Source organism: Oncorhynchus masou, chromosome 14 (genome assembly GCF_036934945.1).
Source record: "Oncorhynchus masou masou isolate Uvic2021 chromosome 14, UVic_Omas_1.1, whole genome shotgun sequence".
NCBI classification, from domain to species: Eukaryota; Metazoa; Chordata; class Actinopteri; order Salmoniformes; family Salmonidae; genus Oncorhynchus; species Oncorhynchus masou.
Window position 1 is genome coordinate 11,114,894 of NC_088225.1, and position 24,506 is coordinate 11,139,399.

The 24,506-nt window shown below is 43.5% G+C and overlaps 1 protein-coding gene across 2 annotated transcripts in view; it reads right to left on the reverse strand.

Annotated features, from left to right (window-relative positions):
* The window catches only part of LOC135554194 (protein shisa-8-like), an 81,508-nt gene that overhangs the window by 33,655 nt on the left and 23,347 nt on the right, over positions 1-24,506 (reverse strand). For both annotated transcript variants that reach the window (XM_064986330.1, XM_064986329.1), the window contains exon 2: positions 21,594-21,709. In XM_064986330.1, the coding sequence (XP_064842402.1) occupies positions 21,594-21,709 (116 nt within the window). The remainder of the gene's footprint in view (positions 1-21,593; positions 21,710-24,506) is intronic.

The following is a 24,506-nucleotide window of genomic DNA, read 5'->3' on the forward strand; positions in this document are numbered from 1 at the left end:
CCTTTGTAATAAGTGAGTCTTCCATCTATCGATTGATCGATCGGGAAGGGAACCTAATACGATCGATCGATCGAGATGCATAATTCACCCTGAAAGTAACAACACACAGAACCTCCGGGTGCTCCCTTCTAAGTTCAAAGGACTTAATCATTTAAAATAAGTAATTGAATTGCACAATCATCTCAAGCTTCCCTTACAGACAGTTTATACAGCGGAGAACTTAGAAACCCCAGTTAAGCAACAGCCTCGTATTAGGTTCCATTCTTTTGGCTGGATAAATATTTTATGGACATTTTAGAAACACCTTTTAATTTTGGGATTAATTGGCAAGAGATGCCAAAGAGGGCCTAGTATTGTTATTTTAATGTTTTAGCCTTTCAACGTATTTTTTGACAATTATTCCAACAACAACAGGGACTTAGTTTAGCGATTGCCAGAAGTAGCCCAAGCTATACATTACAATATTTAAGATCCTTAAGAGTCTATTGACGCACCTGTGCTTCAATCTGAGTAAAAACACTTTTTAAATCCACATCAAAATCCATCAGTTTAATTTTGAGATACATTTCTTTTGTATGGGTTGCGTCTCATCCCACCACATCCATCTATGTCGACCGTTCACATCTGCGGTGGAAGGTGGCCGAGCTACAGTGGTGTTTGTCAGACCATGAGACATCCCAGAAGTCAGTCTTCTCACAAAAACGTCTGTAGCTGTCATGTTCGGACCTTAGTTCTGTTATTATATCTTTGTTCTAGTATGGTCAGGGCGTGAGTTCGGTGGGCAGTCTATGTTAGTTATTCTATGTTGGTTTTTGAGTTCGGCCGAGTATGGTTCTCAATCAGAGGCAGCTGTCAATTGTTGTCCCTGATTGAGAATCCTACTTAGGTAGCCTGGGTTTCACTTTTGGGTTGTGGGTGTTTGTTTTCCGTGTGAGTGTTTGGTCCACACGGTATTGTTTTCGGTTTTGTATATTCACGTCATCGTTTGTTGTTTTGTTCGAGTGTTCTATTGTCTTTATTAAAAAACATTATGGACACTTACCACGCTGCGCATTGGTCCTCCGATCCTTCTCGCTACTCCTCCTCAGAAGAGGAGGACGAGAACCCTTACAGTAGCGTCCGAACGGTTTGGCCTAAATTATTATTCCACTTTATGGAAAGTGGAGACTCTCAAAAACAAAATGAAAAAAACGTGTACTGTCTTAATAAAACACAATTTTCCACCATGATGCTAGAGTGTCTTATGCTACTTCCTGATGTTCAGCCAATCAGGTAGAAGCAGCCTGTTGTTTACCACCGGCTGAATGCCATGTGCAAGTATCATTAGCAACTCTAAAGTTAGTATGATGGTGGCAAAGAGTTCATTTTTTTTAGTACGCATATTTTTCCAGATAGTTAAGGAGGAAACTGACGCCCTTGCAGCATGAATTGAGGAGGTTTTATGTACGAGCCGGTCGCCAGGGGACATGAGTGTATAGCCAACTGCATACATTCCAGTTGGACGCAGATGACAAACGATGTAAAATGAATAATAGCGCCATCTACCGGCCGTTAGTCTACGCAAGATGTATTTCGCAAGGCCAAGGCAGGTAGGTAACTGCAGGGTATTAATCAATTATTGATGAAGAACACAACTTTTCATAGGCCCTAGAGGGCAAAAGTCCTACGCCCTTGGGCTAACCCTGTTTATACCTACAAGTAGGCTAGCTAGCCAAAGTAGCACAGTGTCCTAAGGGTAATGCAGTCAGTTTCAGACAGAAATAATCTATCATTTTAGATGAATGTCAAATGTCTACTTGATGTCATGCCAGCATCATTTGGCGACAGATATTTTAATAGAGGATAATGAGAGAGTCATTTCAGGGCAAAAAGGCTCAGAGGACATGCTTCCTCCTAATCTTCTAGAAGTTATACAAGCAAGAAACATTGAGCTGTTAATTCATTATTCATGGTTTCACACAAGAAGAAAGAGCAGTCAGTATGCATATTAATGTTTCTATTAAATATTACTAGCCAGAACGTTGAAGGCAAAGGAAAGTACTCGGGGTGGGGAGGTGTGAAGTGGATTAGAGAGAGTTTTGCAGTACCCTACGTAGGGCCTACTACACAGCTTGTTGGTGGTGATGGTGGTTTTCTACTCCACGAATTGTTCAAATGGGCTGTCTAGTGGTCACAGTGTAAATTGTGAATGTGGTATATTGTTATATAAGAGCTGTCAGCTCTCCTTTGCCTTTTGGCTCATCTCATTGGCGGTGAGTTGGAAAGGTTTTGTTGTGATGTAATTTGATGCTTAATGGTAGATGACAGTGATATGTGGTGTCTGTGTGTGGGGTAACCCTCAGTCGAGTAGTTTTTGTTTCCTCCTATTGCCCCCTGCTTGTTAGTGAGGGCCTTTCCCGCTGCTGGCAATTGCTTCTCCATAGTAACAATTATGTCACTGTCACACATATCCAGCCTCTCATAGCCACATTCACACACACAACACCATAGAGAAATAACACACACACAAACACACACATCTAAAAAGAATGACAGTGTCATGGTTTCCGAAAGATCACTAGATCTCACAAAGTCTGTACACAAATCAAACTCATTTATGTAGATTACAATTTGACAGTCATAGATGAAGCTATGTTTGTTTGCTGAACAAAATAAATAAGCCTAATATTACATTTAGTAATACAATTGTTGACAATGTCATTCCACTACCACTTGTAATTCTGTTGGTAAGGGCAGGTAACAACACAACACATCTGCCATGCTGATCCTCAACACAGAGGCCCCTCAGGGTGTGTGCTCAGCCCCCTCCTCTACTCCCTGTTCACTCATGACTGCACGGCCAGGCACGACTCCAACACCATCATTAAATTTGCCGATGACACGACAGTGGTAGGCCTGATCACCGACAACAACGAGACAGCCTATAGGGAGTTGGTTAGAAACCTGGCCATGTGGTGCCAGGACAACAACCTCTCCCTCAATGTGATCAAAACAAAGGAGACGATTGTGGACTACAGGAAAAAGAGGACCGAGCATGCCCCCATTCCCATCGACGGGGCTGCAGTGGAGTAGGTTGAGAGCTTCAAGTTCCTTGGTGTCCACATCACCAACAAACTAACATGGTCCAAGCACACCAAGACAGTCGTGAAGTGGGCACGACAAAACCTATTTCCCCCTCAGGAGACTGCAAAGATTTGGCATGGGTCCTCCATCGAGAGCATTCTGACTGGTTGCATTACTGCCTGCTATGGCAAGGCACTACAGAGGGTAGTGCGAATGGCCCAGTACGTCACTGGGGCCAAGCTTCCTGCCATCCAGGAACTCTATACCAGGCGGTGTCAGAGGAAGGCCCTGAAAATTGTCAAAGACTCCAGCCACCCTAGTCATAGACTGTTCTCTCTGCTACCACACGGAAAGCGATACCAGAGCGCCAAGTCTAGGTCTAAGAGGCTCCTAAACAGCTTCTACCCCCAAGCCATAATACTCCTGAACATCTAGTCAAATGGCCACCCAGACTATTCACATTGCCCCCCCCCTCCCCCCTCCACACCACTGCCACTCTCTGTTGTAATCTATGCATAGTCACTTTAATTAAATCTACCTACATGTACATACTACCTCAACTAACCGGTGCCCCTCTCACATTGACTCTGTACCGGCACCCCCCTGTATATGTTATTTTTTTATTGCTCCTCTTTAATTACTAGTTACTTTTATCTCTTATTCTTATCTGTATTTTTTGAAACTGCACTTCGGTTAGGGACTCCTAAGTAAGCATTTCACTGTAAGGTCTACACCTGTTGTATTCGGCGCATGTGACTAATACATTTATTTGATTTGACTTGTAATTCTCATACAGTCCCTGGTGAAATGATGCCGTGTATCCATGTCACTGTGTGTGGGTGCGTCTGTCTATGTAAGGTCATGGATGTTTGATAGTGCCGTTGTTAACCTTTCATGCTGTCGCCATGACTGGAACATGCTACCGTACTTTGAGCTGTGAGCTTCACAGACGTGTTCTGGCTAATTGTAGGCCTGATGTGAGTGTATGGGCAAATGTGCAGAGCTAAAGCTACAGCTTTTTCCATGAGGTGGAAGACACAAGCTCTCCATCATGCTATCCCCAGAATGTGTGTGTGTGTGTGTCGCCAGAGCCCATCAGAGGATTAGCTCATCCGTTTTCGCTCAATCTGACGCCTCATACATTAACTACACTGAAGTAAAATATAAACACAACATGCAACAATTTCAAAGATTATACTGAGTTACCATTCATATAAGGAAATCAGTCAATTGAAATAAATTCATGAGGCACTATTCTATGGATTTTACTTGACTGGGAATACAGATATGCGTCTGTGGGTCACAGACACAGTTGAAGTCGAAAGTTTACATACACTTAGGTTGGAGTCATTAAAACTTGTTTTTCAACCACTCCACAATATCTTGTTAACAAACTATAGTTTTGGACATTTACATTGTGGATGTCACAAGTCATTTTTATAGCAATTGTTTACAGAGAGATTATTTCACTTATAATTCACTGTTTCACAATTCCAGTGGGTCAGAAGTTTACACTAAGTTGACTGTGCCTTTAAACAGCTTGGAAAATTCCAGAAAATGATGTCATGGCTTTAGAAGCTTCTGATAGGCTAATTGACATCATTTGAATCAATTGGAGGTGTACCTGTGGATGTATTTCAAGGCTTACCTTCAAACTCAGTGCCTCTTTGCTTGACTTCATGGGAAAATCAAAATAAATCAGCCAAGACCTCATAAAAAAATTGTAGACCTCCACAAGTCTGGTTCATCCTTGGGAGCAATTTCAAAATGGCTGAAGGTACCACGTTCATCTGTACAAACAATAGTACGCAAGTATAAACACCATTGGACCACGCAGTCGTCATACCGCTCAGGATGGAGACGCGTTCTGTCTCCTAGAGATGAATGTACTTTTATTCAAAAGGTGCAACTCAATCCCAGAACAACAGCAAAGGACCATGTAAAGATGCTGGAGGAAACCGTTACAAAAGTATCTATATCCACAGTTAAACAAGTCCTATATCGACAACCTGAAAGGCAGCTCAGCAAGGAAGAAGCCACTGCTCCAAAACCGCCATAAAAAAAGCCAGACTACGGTTTGCAACTGCACATGGGGACAAAGATCGTACTTTTTGGAGAAATGTCCTCTGGTCTGATGAAACGAGAACTGTTTGGCCATAATGACTATCATTATGTTTGGAGGAGAAAGGGGGAGGCTTGCAAGTCAAAGAACCCCATCCCAACCGTGAAGCATGGGGGTGGCAGCATCATGTTGTGGTTGTGCTTTGCTGTAGGAGGGATTGGTGCACTTCACAAAATAAATGGCAACATGAGAAAAGAAAATTATGTGGGATATATTGAAGCAACATCTCAAGACATCAGTTAAAGCTTGGTCGCAAATGGGTCTTCCAAATGGACAATGACCTCAAGCATACTTCCAAAGGTTTGGCAAAATGGCTTAAGGACATCACAGTCAAGGTATTGGAGTGGCCATCACAAAGCCCTAACCTCAAACCTATAGAAAATCTGTGGGCAGAACTGAAAAAGCGTGTGGGATCAAGGAGGCCTACATACCTGACTCAGTTACACCAGCTCTGTCAGGAGGAATTGGCCAAAATTTACCCAACTTATTGTGGGAAGCTTGTGAAAGACTACCCGAAACGTTTGACCCAAGTTAAACAATTTAAAGGCAGTGCTACCAAATACTAATTGAGTGTATGTAAACTTCTGACCCACTGGGAATGTGATGAAAGAAATTAAAACTGAAATAAATAATTCTCTCTACTATTATTCTGACATTTCACATTCTTAAAATAAAGTGGTGATCCTAACTGACCCAAGACAGGGAATTGTTACTAGGATTAAATGTCAGGAATTGTGAAACTGAGTTTAAATGTATTTGGCTAAGGTGTATGTAAACTTCCGACTTCAACTGTAGATACTTCAGCTGTATTTAAAAAAAAAGGTAGGGCCGTGGCTTAGACAACCTGTCAGTATCTGGTGTGACCACCATTAGCCTCATGCAGCGCGACACATCTCCTTTACATAGAGTTGATCAGGCTGTTGATTGTGGCCTGTGGAATGTTGTCCCACTCCTCTTCAATGGCTGTGCAAAGTTGCTGGATATTGGCAGAAACTGGAACACGCTATCGTACACGTCGATCCAGCACATCCCAAACATGCTCAATGGGTGAAGTCTGGTGAGCATGCAGGCCATGGAAGAACTTGGACATTTTCAGCTTCCACAAATTGTGTACAGATCCTTGGGAAATGGGGCCGTGCAATATCATGATGAAACATGTGGTGATGGTGTCGGATGAATGGCACGACAATGGGCCTCAGGATCTCATCACAGTGTCTCTGTATTCAAATTTCCATTGATAAAATGCAATTGTGTTCATTGTCTGTTGCTTATGACTGCCCATACCATAACTCCACCGCCACCATGGAATGGGGCACTCTGTTCACAATGTTGACATCAGAAAACCACTCGACCATGCCATTCACGTCGTCTGTGGTTGGGAAGCTGGTAGGATGTACTGCCAAATTCTCTAAAAAAGGTGACTTATTCCCTTGAAACAACTAAGGTAGACATTCCTGCAGTCAGCATGCCAATTGCACGCTCCCTCAAAACTTCAGACATCTGTGACACTGTGTTGTGTGACACAACTGCACATTTTAGAGGGGTCAGCACAAGGTGCACCTGTGTAATGATCATGCTGTTTAATCAGCTTTGTTTAATTAGCTTCTTGATATACCACACTTGTCAGTTGGATCAATTATCTTGGCAAAGTTGAAATGCTTTGTAAATTTGTGAACAAATTAGTTAACAAAATTTGAGAAAAATAAGCTTTGGTGCTTTTGAAAAATTTCTGGAATCTTTTATTTCAGCTCATGAAACATGGGACCAACATTTTATATGTTGCGCTTATATTTTTGTTCAGTATACATCAGCTCTGGTACGAGAGTTGGTGTTCAAACCCATCCTGTGTTAACCAGTAGATTCAATATTGGGACTTTTCTTTGTTCTATATTGCACCACACTGACACTGACACACACGCACACACACGCACGCACACACACACACGGTCTGATTTGAGGCAAAGCCCTCAAGCATGTGCAAGGCGTGTGCACTCTGTTTGCATGACCACGCACCATTGCAAACTGTGATTGATGTACTGCAGACGCATTAACAGACAGCCCAGTCTTTTGACCTTCAAATCACCTACCTCGTCAACCCCCTATTTCTGTTCCTGACTTGGTATGTTCTGGCTAGAACCTGATTTGTGTGGTGTCGGAATGGGTCACTGAGCTTGGGGGCTTGGGGGCTGGGGCGGGGGTTAGGGTTTAACAAGCCCCCATGCAGATGATATACCACACTGTACGCTCTGCTCGTGTCTGTGAGGAGAGAGGGAAAGGGTGAGAGGCTCATTGTGAGAGAACTGCGGAATAGCACAAGGCATAAAAATGTGTACTGGGAGAGGGACACTACATGGAAAAAAGGGAGAGCAGATGGCTAACAGAGACATTTAAAAAGAGGAAGACTGAGAGAAATGTATATCACAGCGTCCAGCTGCTCTCTTGTCACTGAGAATAACGATCACTCTCTTTTCATGTTTTCCCCTTGTTGTAATGGTTCCCTTCTCATACTTTGCTTCTATCCCCCTCTCTCTCTCCCTCTCCCTCTCCCTCTCTCTCTCTCTCTGGTGGATGCTCAACCTGTCTCTATTTCTATCATGCTTTCTCCTGGACTTACATGTCTCTCTCTTTTGACCTTTCTCCATCTTTCACATTTTGTTATCTCTTTGTTATCTCTGTCTCATTTTTGTTATCTCTTATCTCTTACTCTCTCTCTCTCTCTGTTTCCCACTCTCTTAAAGAACCAGTGCAGTCAACCGTGATTTTCCTTGTTTAAAAAAATATATTTCCACACGATGAGGTTGTGAACATTATTATAATGCCCTTTAAGTGTAAGAGGTGTTTGAATAGACCAATAAGATAACATCTCTACCAATAACAGCTATTTTTCAGTTTCCCACTCCACACACCACTCCCAGACAATCCTAGCTAAATTCTTGCTTGAGAAATTGCTCTTTGCTAAGAAGCTATTTTTGTTTCTCTTTGACCATTTTAATTGAAAGCAATCCCCAGTAGGGTAATTAATTGTTACCCAGAAATGATTTGATATGGCGATTAAAAACAGCTGCATTGAGCCTTTAAGGCTCTGATTTGTGGAATCGCTGTTCCATCTCATAGTGAGGCTTGGGACACAGGCTCTGTGCACCGCATAGTAATTACATGTGTTTAATGTCTCTAATGAGATCATTGTGCAACTGTTGTCTTTCTAACATAACATCTGTATTTATTATTATGCATCCTTGATAATAAAAAGTAGAATGAGGCATTGCAATTAAGATAAACAAACTTTCATATCATAAAAAGCAGCATTAAAATGAATGGTACATGTTTTTACAACGTCATCCTTACTTAATTCCAACAGCTGCTATAATAGCACTATTTTTCTGACTTCATAGGCCAAAGACTTGCCCGTGACATTTTTAATCAGTGATTCAGCTCCCTTTTGACGAAAGCAGATGAAGTGTACAGCTGCAGGGTTTATTACAAAACATAGACCTACACATGTCTCAAGTAAAGACTCCCTTGGAACCTTATATTGCCTATCCACATGCTCTCACACACAGAATGATACTAAGGTACACAGATAGAATACTACATGAATTCACACTTAATTAAACACTCCATGCATGTGGCAAATACATGCACTCTCACAAACACACAGGCACACACATGGCACACACACAATGACACACAGGCACGCCACCCTTTACCATGCTTGACATTTCACCCATTTTGCACCCACCACATGTAAGCTGTCCAATGACATTTAAGCAGCACTGCAGCAGAGAGCGAGGACAGAGAGGACGAGGGAGAGGGGGGTCGAATGGGTTTCCAGGGGTCTCTTTTCCAGAACACTGACCAATGGCTCTATAAATTCTGTCCCCCTAACCCTCCTGCATGGTCTTCCATACCAGTTTCTATTACCTCTGCCACTCTTCATTCTTTGCTATTTATTTCTATTTTCTTTCCAATTTTACTCCCTTAGTCCCTCTTTGTTTCTCACCTTCTTCTGCCACCTCACAAACCCTCCCCCCTCCATCCCTCTGTCTCCCTTGTATCCCTCTTGTATCCCTCCGCTCTCTCCATATCTGTCTCCCCACCCTCCTCTGTGTTCGGATGAATGAGAGAGGCTGGATGGAGAGAGGCTCCATTCGACGACAGCCGCGGGATTGGAGCGTCAGTCAACAGGAAATTCTCACTCCTCCCTTGCTGTTGTCAGATCACTGGGAGGCCAGGGCCTCTTTGATCCCCCATAATGCTGCCTGATCGTGGTGTCAGATCCGACTCTCTGCAAACACCTCTCTAGGCACTGTGTGCTAAGATCAATACCACTTCCACGAGGGGGCTTCTCTCCCTGGACCAACTCCTCCGAGCGCTTGCATGGCTCAGAGATTTGAGATCTGAAAATCCACTCTCTGTACACCCTTATCAAAACAGTGGAAGTCTGAGTAAGCACACTGTAGTTTAACACTGTGCCGAGTGACTGTGTTTGACACTGGCTCTCCGTGTGTCACCAATGACTCTTGCTGTTCTGTCCCATGTGTTTTGACAGGTAGCCCTTCTTAATCACCTTCACCTTGGACAAGACTGTCTGGTAAATACAATCATGGCAATGAATGTACTGCAACACACACTGCAAGCATGGGCACTACCCTTCCAGTTGTGGTTTTGGAGACCTCTCCATCCTCTTCTCTTGACTAAAACCTGGGTTGTCCACAGTCACTTCCTTTGTTCCAGAGCTCTAGTGCTGTAGCAGAGGCTTGTTGACAAATGAAGTCTGTCTCTCACACAGCAGTGCACATGCAGCACTTTGATGGACTCCCTCTGAATGGGTTCTGGAGCAAGCCCTTCCCTTCCTGTCACTCTCCAGTGATGGATGGATGGGTCCTGGACCGTGGTGCTGTACGCTCCAAACATCACTCTCCCTATAACTGGTACTGGGATCAATCATTCTGGGCCTCAGGCACTGAACTATAACCTCCCTGGTGGTGACTGTAGGTGCATCCTCAGTCTAGACGGGACTAGGATCTCATGAAATAGAGAAACAGATACCCTGTCACAGTTTCTTTCATTCCCCCATGTGGTTCTTCACTAAGTTCTGCTTTTATGTTGGGCCATTAAGTGGTCTCACTTTCTTTTACAATGTGTAACATTATGCCTGATAATGACACTCAGGCTGGACATGACTCTGTCTAACACAGAACAATTTGTGGTGTTTATTACGGGAACACGCTGTGACCTTGAAATATACACAGAGTGTACAAAACATTAGGAATACCTGCTCTTTCCATGACATAAACTGACCAGGTGAATCCAGGTGAATCCAGGTGAAAGCTATGATCCCTATTGATGTCACTTGTTAAATCCACTTCACAATCAGTGCAGATGAAGGGGGGAGGAGACAGGTTAAAAGTGATTTTTAAGCCTTGCGACAATTGAGACATGGATTGTGTATGTGTGCCATTCAGAGGGTGAACGGGCCAGACAAAAGATTTAAGCGCCTTTGAACGGGGTATTGTAGTAGGTGCCGGGAACACCGATTTGTGTCAAGAACTGCAACAGTTTCCCGTGTGTTTCAAGAATGGTCGACCACCCAAAGGACATCCAGCCAACTTGACACAACTGTGGGAAGCATTGGAGTCAACATGGGCCAAGATCCCTGTGGAATGCTTTCGCCACCTTGTAGAATCCATGCCCCGATGAATTGAGGCTGTTCTGAGTGCAAAATGAGGGGGAGGGGTGCAACTCACTATGAGTAAGGTGTTCTTAATGTTTTGTACACTCAGTGTATGTTGAGGATTCTGCCGCTTGTTCTTCAGCACACATCCAATCGGAAACACATAACCCCACTGGTAATGATAGGCTTGAGACTTGTAGGGGTTAGGTGGAAACTGTAGACTTCTTTTGGCTATGGAGGCTCATCTATGAAAGGGTTAGGTCTCATTATGACGGAATAACAGAGCCAGAATGGAGCCACATCCCCACTCAACCGCCCGGAAGCCATAATGTCAGTACGGCGGCAGCCTGGCTTATCCCAGTCATTTCATGTATAGCCACACACATCTCTGAGGGGCTCAGCTTCCCCCCTATCAGCTACACACAGACACACTGGATCGACGAAAAGCCTGCTTCAGCCCAATCACCATTACAGCCCTTTTAAGGTCAAGCTAAAACTGTGTCAATCCATAACTGTTGGAGCCCAAAGCTACAGTGGAGAGTGGGGAGGAGGCGATAAGGTTAAGAGCATGTCCATAGTGTGCCTATAGCCCCATATCCATAATTTGTCTATATTGCATCACTTAAGACTCTACAGTGTCATCCGTAGCCCGTAGTGTGAGATGTCCTTGAGATGACAGAGTGAAAGGACCCCGGGTGCTGGATCTACGCGATGCAAATCCCCTCAACCACAGCTCAGTGGCAGTGCATTACTGTCAGTCCAAATCCTCAACAGGGCACTGAGAGACGACCCAGCACTGGTCCAGGACCTGCTGCTCTATGCAAATCTACACCTCATTGGCTGAAAGGGTATCAAAATAGAACTGACTTGGGGGCACTGTCTGTATTAGCTGCACTCCAAAAGCCCTGTGCACATTATAATCCTATTCCCCTCTCCAACCCTCCTTAAACTGCACAGTCTAGCCTGTTGAGACGTAGCAGAAGCAACCAGCAGTTATAGCCTGCAGACGCCCCTGGGCAGGACTGAAGGGGGAGGAAGGGGGGAGAGATTGAGGGGGAGAGTAGGAGGTCTGTGGCTTTGTAAAGACAGCTGGAGGGGTCAGAAGAAGAGTGCCAGAGGCGTTGGAGAGAAGCTGTGCTGTGATCAAACACATCTGCCTCGTTTGACACATACGAGAACACACACATGAACACAGCCAGGCAGCCATTACATCAACTCACAAACACAGTAAAGGAAGATGAGGCTTCCGTCATACAAACACTAACAGACACACTCTGACCGAACAAACACTAACAGACACACTCTGACTGAACAAACACTCACAGACACACTCTGACCGAACAAACACTCACAGACACACTCTGGCCGAACAAACACTAACAGACACACGCTGACAGAACAAACACTAGCAGACACACTCTGACCGAACAAACACTCACAGACACACCCTGACCGAACAAACACTCACAGACACACTCTGACCGAACAAACACTAACAGACACACTCTGACAGAACAAACACTAACAGACACACTCTGACAGAACAAACACTAACAGACACACTCTGACAGAACAAACACTAACAGACACACTCTGACAGAACAAACACTAACAGACACACTCTGACAGAACAAACACTAACAGACACACTCTGACCGAACAAACACTCACAGACACACTCTGACCGAACAAACACTAACAGACACACTCTGACAGAACAAACACTAGCAGACACACTCTGACCGAACAAACACTAACAGGCACACTCTGACAGAACAAACACTAAGAGACACACTCTGACATAACAAACACTCACAGACACACTCTGACCGAACAAACACTCACAGACACACTCTGACAGAACAAACACTAACAGACACACTCTGACCGAATAAACACTCACAGACACACTCTGACTGAACAAATACTCACAGACACACTCTGACTGAACAAACACTCACAGACACACTCTGATGGAACAAACACTCACAGACACACTCTGACGGAACAAACACTAACAGACACACTCTGACTGAACAAACACTCACAGACACACTCTGACAGAACAAACACTAACAGACACACACTGACAGAACAAACACTAGCAGACACACTCTGACTGAACAAACACTCGCAGACACACTCTGACTGAACAAACACTCGCAGACACACTCTGACCGAACAAACACTCACAGACACACTCTGACAGAACAAACACTAACAGACACACTCTGACCGAACAAACACTCACAGACACACTCTGATCGAACAAACACTCACAGACACACTCTGACAGAACAAACACTAACAGACACACTCTGACCGAACAAACACTAACAGACACACTCTGACCGAACAAACACTAACAGACACACTCTGACCGAACAAACACTCACAGACACACTCTGACAGAACAAACACTAACAGACACACTCTGACAGAACAAACACTCACAGACACACTCTGACTGAACAAACACTCACAGACACACTCTGACTGAACAAACACTCACAGACACACTCTGACAGAACAAACACTAGCAGACACACTCTGACTGAACAAACACTCACAGACACACTCTGACAGAACAAACACTAAGAGACACACTCTGACAGAACAAACACTAAGAGACACACTCTGACAGAACAAACACTAGCAGACACACTCTGACAGAACAAACACTAGCAGACACACTCTGACAGAACAAACACTAAGAGACACACTCTGACAGAACAAACACTAACAGACACACTCTGACAGAACAAACACTAACAGATACACTCTGACCGAACAAACACTAAGAGACACACTCTGACAGAACAAACACTAGCAGACACACTCTGACAGAACAAACACTAAGAGACACACTCTGACAGAACAAACACTAACAGACACACTCTGACAGAACAAACACTAAGAGACACACTCTGACAGAACAAACACTAAGAGACACACTCTGACAGAACAAACACTAGCAGACACACTCTGACAGAACAAACACTAACAGATACACTCTGACCGAACAAACACTAAGAGACACACTCTGACAGAACAAACACTAGCAGACACACTCTGACAGAACAAACACTAAGAGACACACTCTGACAGAACAAACACTAACAGACACACTCTGACAGAACAAACACTAAGAGACACACTCTGACAGAACAAACACTAACAGACACACTCTGACCGAATAAACACTCACAGACACACTCTGACTGAACAAATACTCACAGACACACTCTGACTGAACAAACACTCACAGACACACTCTGATGGAACAAACACTCACAGACACACTCTGACGGAACAAACACTAACAGACACACTCTGACTGAACAAACACTCACAGACACACTCTGACAGAACAAACACTAACAGACACACACTGACAGAACAAACACTAGCAGACACACTCTGACTGAACAAACACTCGCAGACACACTCTGACTGAACAAACACTCGCAGACACACTCTGACCGAACAAACACTCACAGACACACTCTGACAGAACAAACACTAACAGACACACTCTGACCGAACAAACACTCACAGACACACTCTGATCGAACAAACACTCACAGACACACTCTGACAGAACAAACACTAACAGACACACTCTGACCGAACAAACACTAACAGACACACTCTGACCGAACAAACACTAACAGACACACTCTGACCGAACAAACACTCACAGACACACTCTGACAGAACAAACACTAACAGACACACTCTGACAGAACAAACACTCACAGACACACTCTGACTGAACAAACACTCACAGACACACTCTGACTGAACAAACACTCACAGACACACTCTGACAGAACAAACACTAGCAGACACACTCTGACTGAACAAACACTCACAGACACACTCTGACAGAACAAACACTAAGAGACACACTCTGACAGAACAAACACTAAGAGACACACTCTGACAGAACAAACACTAGCAGACACACTCTGACAGAACAAACACTAGCAGACACACTCTGACAGAACAAACACTAAGAGACACACTCTGACAGAACAAACACTAACAGACACACTCTGACAGAACAAACACTAACAGATACACTCTGACCGAACAAACACTAAGAGACACACTCTGACAGAACAAACACTAGCAGACACACTCTGACAGAACAAACACTAAGAGACACACTCTGACAGAACAAACACTAACAGACACACTCTGACAGAACAAACACTAAGAGACACACTCTGACAGAACAAACACTAGCAGACACACTCTGACAGAACAAACACTAAGAGACACACTCTGACAGAACAAACACTAAGAGACACACTCTGACAGAACAAACACTAACAGATACACTCTGACCGAACAAACACTAAGAGACACACTCTGACAGAACAAACACTAGCAGACACACTCTGACAGAACAAACACTAAGAGACACACTCTGACAGAACAAACACTAACAGACACACTCTGACAGAACAAACACTAAGAGACACACTCTGACAGAACAAACACTAACAGACACACTCACTAACAGACACACTCAATACAGTCGGAAGTTTACGTACAGCTTAGCCAAATACAAACTCAGTTTTTCACAATTCCTGACATTTAATCCTAGTAAAAATTCCCTGTCTTAGGTCATTTAGGATCACCACTTTATTTTAAGAATGTGAAATGTCAGAATAATAGTATAGAGAATGATTTAATTCAGCTTTTATTTCTTTCATCACATTCCCAGTGGGTCAGATGTTAACATGCACTCTATTAGTATTTGGTAGCATTGCCTTTTAAATTGTTTAACTTGGGTCAAACGTTTCAGGTAGCCTTCCACAGGCATCCCACAATAAGTTGGGTGAATTTTGGCCCATTCCTCCTGACAGAGCTGGTGTAACTGAATCAGGTTTGTAGGCCTCCTTGCTCCCACACGCTTTTTCAGTTCTGCCCACAAATTTTCTATAGGATTTCTATAGGCTTTGTGATGGACACTCCAATACCTTGACTGTGATGTCAATATATCCACATCATTTTCCTTCCTCATGTTGCCATCTATTTTGTAAAGTGCACCAGTCCCTGCTGCAGCAAAGCACCCTCACAACGTGATGCTGCCACCCCCGTGCTTCACGATTGGGATGTTGTTCTTCGGCTTGCAAGTCTCCCCCTTTTTCCTCCACATAACGATGGTCATTATGCCAAACAGACCAGAGGACAAAAAGTACATTCTTTGTCTCAATGTGCAGTTGCAAACCGTAGTCTGTAGTCTGGCTTTTCAATGGTGGTTTTGGAGCAGTGGCTTCTTCCTTGCTGAGCGTCGATATAGGACTCGTTTTACTGTGGATATAGATACTTTTCTACCGGTTTCCTCCAGCATCTTCACAAGGTCCTTTGCTGTTGTTCTGGGATTGATTTGCACTTTTCGCCCCAAAGTACGTTTATCTCTAGGAGATAGAACGCTTCTCCTTCCTGAGCAGTATGACGGCTGCTAACGGTACCTTCAGGGGTTTGGCTCCCAAGGATGAACCAGACTTGTAGAGGTCTACAATAGTTTTTTATGAGGTCTTGGCTGATTTCTTTTGATTTTCCCATGATGTCAAGCAAAGAGGCACTGAGTTTGAAGGTAGGCCTTGAAAAACAGGTACACTTCCAATTGACTCAAATGATGTCAATTAGCCTATCAGAAGCTTCTAAAGCCATGACATAATTTTCTGGAATTTTCCAAGCTGTTTAAAGGCACAGTCAACTTGGTGAATGTAAACTTCTGACCCACTGGAATTGTGATACAGTGAATTATAAGTGAAATAGTCTGTCTGTAAACAATTGTTGGAAAAATTACTTGTGCCATGCACACAGTAGATGTCCTAATCGACTTGCCAAAACTATAGTTTGTTAACAAGAAATGTGTGGAGTAGTTGAAAAATGAGTTTTAGTGACTCTAACCTAAGTGTATGTAGACTTCCGACTTCAACTGTACATAGAAATGAACATGCATATACAACCCCCCCTTTCACTTAACACCCCCTCCTCCTATCACAATTCCCTTGTTTTCTTGTCTTGATTTCAATGTCCCACTGATGCTATCGCTCTCGCCCTCACAGACTGCCTCTGCAACATGTAAATTACACACGCTCCACAAATGCAGATCCCCCTTATCTACAAAGAGAGCAGGAACAGTGCCAATATAGAAGTTTCACACAGTCCGCCCAGCCAAGATTATTCCCCGCAGGGGTATTTTCCTCTGAACGTGTTTGTTTAGATAACGGTTAGCCACCATATGAGCAGGATCAACTTTGTCATCACTACAGTATCAGCGTCATCAACAACATCAGGGGCATTGTCTTCATCGTGTTCAATAACAGTAGTGTAACTCTCGTTATTGCCAAAACATTAACAAATGATGAATGTTGAGATTGGTCTGTTGAAGCATATAGTAAAGTTTAAATAATTCATGGTGCAGTTCTAAGGAGTTTAGACCAGCCAGTCTATTGCTTTGTAATGAACCATTAGCTCTGTCCATGGTGCTCAAATACAGCTCACAGACAGCAGAAACAAGTGGGATTAGGATAGGCTAGCCCTTGTGCTCTCTCAATCATTCTCTCTTTCCATCTGTTAGCCTCTCACTTCCTGCTTTCAGTCCCTCTGTTTCTGTCCTTACCCAATTTCCTCTCGTTCTCTTCATGTTCTCGTCTTTCTCTCTATTCCCCAAAATCGATATAAAATGTCAGTCTCTTCATTTGTCATTCTGTCTCTGTCTCTTTCCCTCCGTTGTTTCACAGAGGAACACGCACGGCCTGTTCACTGGGGGCTGTTTGACCCTCAGGGCAGCTCTCCACACAGAGCAGCTCTGTCCAGCTGTCCCACTCACTGCCATGAGAATACACACACACACACACACACACACACACACACACACACACACACACACACACACACACACACACACACACACACACACACACACACACACACACACACACACACACACACACACACACACACACACACACACACACACACACACACACACACACACATTACATTCAAATAAGCCTATAGTACATATAATACATGCCAAACACACTCTAATATAAACACCCTCACACTCACAGGAACACACAATTCAATTCCATCACAACTCATGTAGATACTTCTACACTGTAATCACCAGCTTATAGCCACTCACTGACAAGAATAATACACACATGCACAAACATTATAATTCTCTACCAACGTTGGCCTCACATATGGTACATACTGAGCTGTTCAGGGAACAGTCTCAACACTCAGCACAGTATATTCAGTTGTTATTGCAAAGGCACTAGAGCACACTTGCAAACACTTATACACACACACACACACACACACATACACATCCTCACACTCTCAGATACTGATCTAGATGCAGCCTTAACCAGATCATGTCAGATAAAGCACTGAGATTACAGGGCAGAGCAGTATGGGGTGGAATAACAATAATGAAAACATGTGCAGAGCCAGAGTTTTACATTCTCATCCACCTCAGTAGACTAGGCAGCACCTGTAGGTCCTCTCTTTAATGTTCATCATGACACAATGTCACACCCCAGTCAATGTCCTTCTTTCATGTGGTATTATTTTATTTGTTTTTTTACCTATATCTTTCTGGGAATTCCTCAATGGATATTTCACCCCATCATTACTGTCTCTCTCATCTTTTTAAATGTCTGCATTTATGTTTTTACCCTTATCTATTACAATCCCTACGTTCCCTCATTTCCACCCCATTCTTTCACCTTGTCACTTCTTTCTTGCCCTCTCCTTTGATATTTGTTCCAGAAATCCATCTCCCCCTCTTATCTCTCTGCCAACTCCTCCTTCCCTTTCTTCCACCTCTTCCTCTTCCATCCTCTGCACTCCATCTCCCTACTTCTACCTGCCCCCTTTTCTCACACACATGCTCTCTGTCCCCATCCATCTCTGTCTCCCTCTCTCACTCTCTCTCTCTCTCTCTCTCTCTCTCTCTCTCTCTCTCACTCTCTCTCAAATGAGCCATTTCTTTCATCTTGCTCCATCTCCCCCTCCCTTTCTCTCTCTCTCTCTGGTCTGTGGCTCTTCATGAAGGTCATGCAGGTGGTGGCAGGTTGTGGTTGTGTGGCCAGCGGGGACACCATGCTGAGAGCTGGGGGGGGCACACAGACGGGTCTCTCAGGCCTCCACGCACCACTATATCAGCCCTCCACCGATAATGACCACTTAAGTAAAGACTCATTTAATGGTCAACGCTAATCAGAGACAGGAGAAAGGAAGGAGAGATGGGGAGTGAGTGTTGTTTGGCAAAATAATTAAGAGGAGTAGAGATGAGGGAAGGTGGAGACTGATCGGTGTAGGTTGGCATGAACGTGACAGAGTAAGGAATTGTGCAATAGAGTGAAGATGAAAGCAAAGTGTGTGTGTGTGTGTGTGTGTGTGTGTGTGTGTGTGTGTGTGTGTGTGTGTGTGTGTGTGTGTGTGTGTGTGTGTGTGTGTGTGTGTGTGTGTGTGTGTGTGTGTGTGTGTGTGTGTGTGTGTGTAGGAGAGGAATGGGATTCAGAGGGATTTAAGGGGATCTAATTAGTAAACAGATGAACTGCGTGGTGCTATATCAACAGGTTCCGGTCCAGAAAAAAGATAATTACACCTTCATTAAAGATGACCAGCCTGTCCCTGCACTTACGCTCAGCCATGGAGAGAGACAGCAGGGTTTTCTATGGAATTGAGCCTTCCAACTAGCTTCATAACAAGTGTCTGCATGCGTGCGCGTCAAATCAAATTTGATTTGTTACATGCTTCGTATACAACAGGTGTAGACCAACAGTGAAACGCTTACTTACGGGCAAGAATTGAAAAATAATAGAAAAATAATAACACAAGGAATAAATACACAATAAGTAATGATACCATGGCTATATACACAGGGTACCAGTACCGTGTGTGTGCATCTAAAATTCAGTCGTGGCCAAAAGTTTTGAGAACGACACAAATATTAATTTTCACAAATTCTGCTGCCTCAGTTTGTATGATGGCAATTTGCATATACTCCAGAATGTTATGAAGAGTGATCAGATGAATTGCAATTAATTGCGAAGTCCCTCTTTGCCATGCAAATTAACTGAATCCCCCAAAAAACATTTCCATTGCATTTCAGCCCTGCCACAAAAGGACCAGGTGACATCATATCAGTGATTTTCTTGTTAACACAGGTGTGGGTGTTGACAAGGACAAGGCTGGAGATCACTCTGCCATGCTGAATGAGTTTGAATAACAGACTGGAAGCTTCAAAAGGAGGGTGGTGCTTAGAATCATTGTTCTTCCTCTGTCAACCATGATTACCTACAAGGAAACACGTGCCGTCATCATTGCTTTGCACAAAAAGGGCTTCACAGGCAAGGATATTGCTGCCAGTAATATTGCACCTAAATCAACCATTTATCGGATCATCAAGAACTTCAAGTAGAGCGGTTCAATTGTTGTGAAGAAGGCTTCACGGCACCCAAGAAAGTCCAGCAAGTGCCAGGATCGTCTCCTAAACTTCATTCAGCTGCGGGATCGGGGCACCACCAGTACAGAGCTTGCTCAGGAATGGCAGCAGGCAGGTGTGAGTGCATCTGCACGCACAGTGAGGCGAAGACTTTTGGAGAATGGCCTGGTGTCAAGAAGGGCAGCAAAGAAGCCACTTCTCTCCAGGAAAAACATCAGGTTCAGGCTGATATTCTGCAAAAGGTACAGGGATTGGACTGCTGAGGACTGGGGTGAAGTCATTTTCTCTGATGAATCCCCTTCCCGATTGTTTGGGGCATCCGGAAAAAGCTTGTCCGGAGAAGACAGGTTGAGTGCTACCATCAGTCCTGTGTCATGTCAACAGTAAAGCATCATGAGACCATTCATGTGTGGGGTTGCTTCTCAGCCAAGAGAGTGGGCTCATTCACAATTTTGCCTAAGAACACAGCCATGAATAAAGAATGGTACCAACACAACCTCTGAGAGCAACTTCTCCCAACCATCCAGGAACAGTTTGGTGACGAACAATTCCTTTTCAAGCATGATGGAGCACCTCGCCATAAGGCAAAAGTGATAACTAAGTGGCTAAGGGAACAAAACATCGATATTTTGGGTCCATGGCCAGGAAATTCCTCAGACCTTAATCCCATTGAGAACTTGTGGTCAATCTTCAAGAGGCGGGTGGACAAACAAAAACCCACAAATCCTGACAAACTCCAAGAATTGATTATTATGCAAGAATGGGCTGCCATCAGTCAGGATTTGGCCCAGAAGTTAATTGACAGCATGCCAGGGCAGATTGCAGAGGTCTTTAAAAAGAAGGGTCAACACTGCAAATATTGACTCTTTACATCAACTTCATGTAATTGTCAATAAAAGCCTTTGACACTTATGAAAATGCTTGTAATTATACTTCAGTTTTCAATAGTAACATCTGACAAAAATATCTAAAGACACAGAAGCAGCAAACTTTGTGGAAATTAACATTTGTGTCATTCTCAAAACTTTTGGCCACGACTGAATAATCCTCAATTCTGACTGCCAGAGTCTGAAATAGTCTGTTGAACCCTATTCAGAGTTAGTAGTGTCCTCATTAGTACATTGAGCACTAAAAGAGCCCTTGTGAGAGTGCTTGCAAAGCTCTGCTGGATCAGTATCCGATATGCTTAATAACACTGAGAGACATCTCCTGTAATAACCCATGTGCTCCCAAAGAAACAGGCTTACCGTTGTTGCTGCGCAGTGACCTGCCAGAGATCCCATTGGTCCCTATGGGGTGGTGACCCCCGGCCCCGCCCACTCCGCCCACCTCTCCGGGCTGCTTCAACAACTCTGTCAAGGCCCTGCAGAGAGAAAGACAAGTGTTAGGTTAAAGATCACCCATCAGTAAGAAGAGAGAACATTGTGTCAAATTGATTGAGATCACCATAGAATTAAACTCCTTCTACAACATCAAATCAAATGGAAGTGTGCATTTCCTAATCTGTGTGATTTGATCCCAATGAAAGCCCTCTTATATGTGATGTCCATTGGTGTGTAAAACAAACTCTTTAATCATAGTGTAGTATAGTACTGACCGCTGGAACTTTTTAAAGAAATCGGTTGAATTTAAATGGTCCATGCCTGCTGACAGCTTAGCTGGCTAAACGTGAGCCCTGGTCATTACTGTTGTGATAGGAAAGAGGGTTAATATGTAGATCATGCTGACAGACTGAATGACAGCAGGGATAGACAAGGACTAAGTCCCGAGGCCATGCTGATATACTGTCCCTCTGTTTTTCATGCTTTTCTTTTCACTTGTTGGGTTTCTTTCCAAAATGCCCTCCAGTCACCCATTCAGCAGTACACAAACATACACTCTACTCCTTAACTCATTACCACCAGTTAGTTTCTGTCTGTCTGGCTAGTGTCTGTCTTTCTCACTCATACCCTCTGTTTCATCCACCTCCTGCTTGGCTAAAGCATTTCTCTCTCTTTCTCATCCTCTCTGTTTTCTTTTCTCTCGGGCATTGCTGAGGGTGCTGTTATTGTGGAGTGCTGGTTGTTCCACCTTCTCAACACAGCTGTCAGCTCTCTGAACCCGTATTCTAACCCCCCAGGACTGTCACATCTCCTAGCTAATGTAAAGATGTAAAGGGATGATGTGATTTGATGTGAGAACATTGCAAGACTTTTCAGAAAAATTCCCAGAGCCCTCTCTTAGGCTCAGACATTACAAGGGCAAGGAAATGTTTAAACCACGATGGCAGCCAAGTGCTCTGGCGAATCCCATGCACAGATACATTCCCATGCACAGCCAATCGGGATCTGTCTTTTTTATCATAAGAACTTGTGAAAGTGTTGGACAAGCCAGTGTTCCTCAAACACAATTCTCAGGGTTGACAGAAATACAGTATTTCTCTGGGTGTTGTTTCAAACATTACAATGGAATGTTACAAAGGAAATTGTGTTAGATAGCTCTTCCAATTCTACTGCAGTGGTCAAATGTCAGCTACTCAGATTTAGAAAATGTGATTTTATGGCTTTGTACATTTCAAAAAGCCCTTGTAGTTTGTCACTGAAGATGTTCATTGAGGCATTAGTATGTTTAGACTCTCTCTCTCTCTCTCACTCTCTCACTCACACACTGTGCCACTTCGTTAAGAGAGGGGGCAACATTGTTTTCCAGATTCTATACATTACAGGGGTTATCTTGAGGTTGAGTCAGATAGGGCCACAGATGAGAGATTCATTTGCAGTTTAATTACTTAAAATGGATTGTGTGCTGTAATACAAGAAAGGAAATGAATCGATTAATGAATTAAAGATACCCATAAAGTTTGGTGCTCCCTCATCAGCGGTAGTGTGTCAGCAGAAAAGAGAAAAGTTAAGTTGGGAAAGTTTAAGTTCGACCTGAGGGGCTTTACTGTATGAGGCAAGATCCCGGAAATTCTTGAGTCATAACGTTGCTATTTCCTTCATATGCTGGTTGGCCGGTCCTGATGATGATTACTTCTGTAGTACTGTAGTAGTAGTGTCTGAGGTTTCCACAGGGTTGACAGGGTTTCCACAGTTGCTTTGAGGGGCATTTGAAGGGAACGAACACGTGAAAACATTGACAGGTGGAAACTCAGCACTTACTCGGCTGGTAAAATTCATAATGGTTACAAATCGAAAGAGCTTAAAGCCTCTGTGCAAATGTGTTTTTGGCGCACCAATTAAATATGGATGGTAATTACATCAAATGGATTTCACAATCTATCCATCATCTTCTCAACCAAGCGCACATCTTGGCTGTGCGCAATCATTGATTATTCAGTGGTTTATAGAAAAAGATGATCTTAAATCATGTTCACACAGCATGTCAACTTAAGGGGAAACATGTTGCCCTTAATTAAACCATCACAATTCAGTAAAGTAATTATTACGATTGTCTTGTGTTAATTAGAGCCGTATAAGCCTGGAACCAGCCGTTTGAAAGTCCCCCAACTAGGTTCTCACACTACATGAAGCTAATGAAATTGTCTGTGCTGTCCACACATAGAGGGAGCACTACTGAAGCACCTAGAGGTCATGTGACGTGTGAAAACGACTACAATCATTGAAACACAGCTATTCTAGGAGAGGTGAGGCGAGGACTTGTTTACGCCACAGACAACTAGATTGAATGATTGAACAAAGGACATAGACTCAATTATTTTGAACGATTTTACACTCAGTTAAGTTTGTGAGATGCTTCACTCATTGATGGATGCTAGTGTAGTGCACGCAGGTTTACAGAGTAAAATTAATTAGACTGTAGTAAGGTCTGATACTCAAAGCTGGATTCCTCTGGTATTGTTCAAGCATGAATCAAATTATGCTAATGATAACTTCTGTTGTGATTTCAACCATCTGTCGCTAATTGTTTAGTTTCTTGCTGATGCACTACACAAGAACAAAGGCATGAGGCAACGCTACTTAGATTCCTTTTCTTAGATCAATTATATTAAATTATAAACGGCTCTGGGATGGGCATGAAGGTCCTGTTACTCTGAGAATTTATCATCGCCCTCTTGGAGGCAGTGGGGGTTCAGGTTGGAGTTGAGGCCTACCTATCTCCTCCGCACTCCCTGTGAGTGGTAAGGGTGAGGCCTTCCCATCTCCTCCGCACTCCCTGTG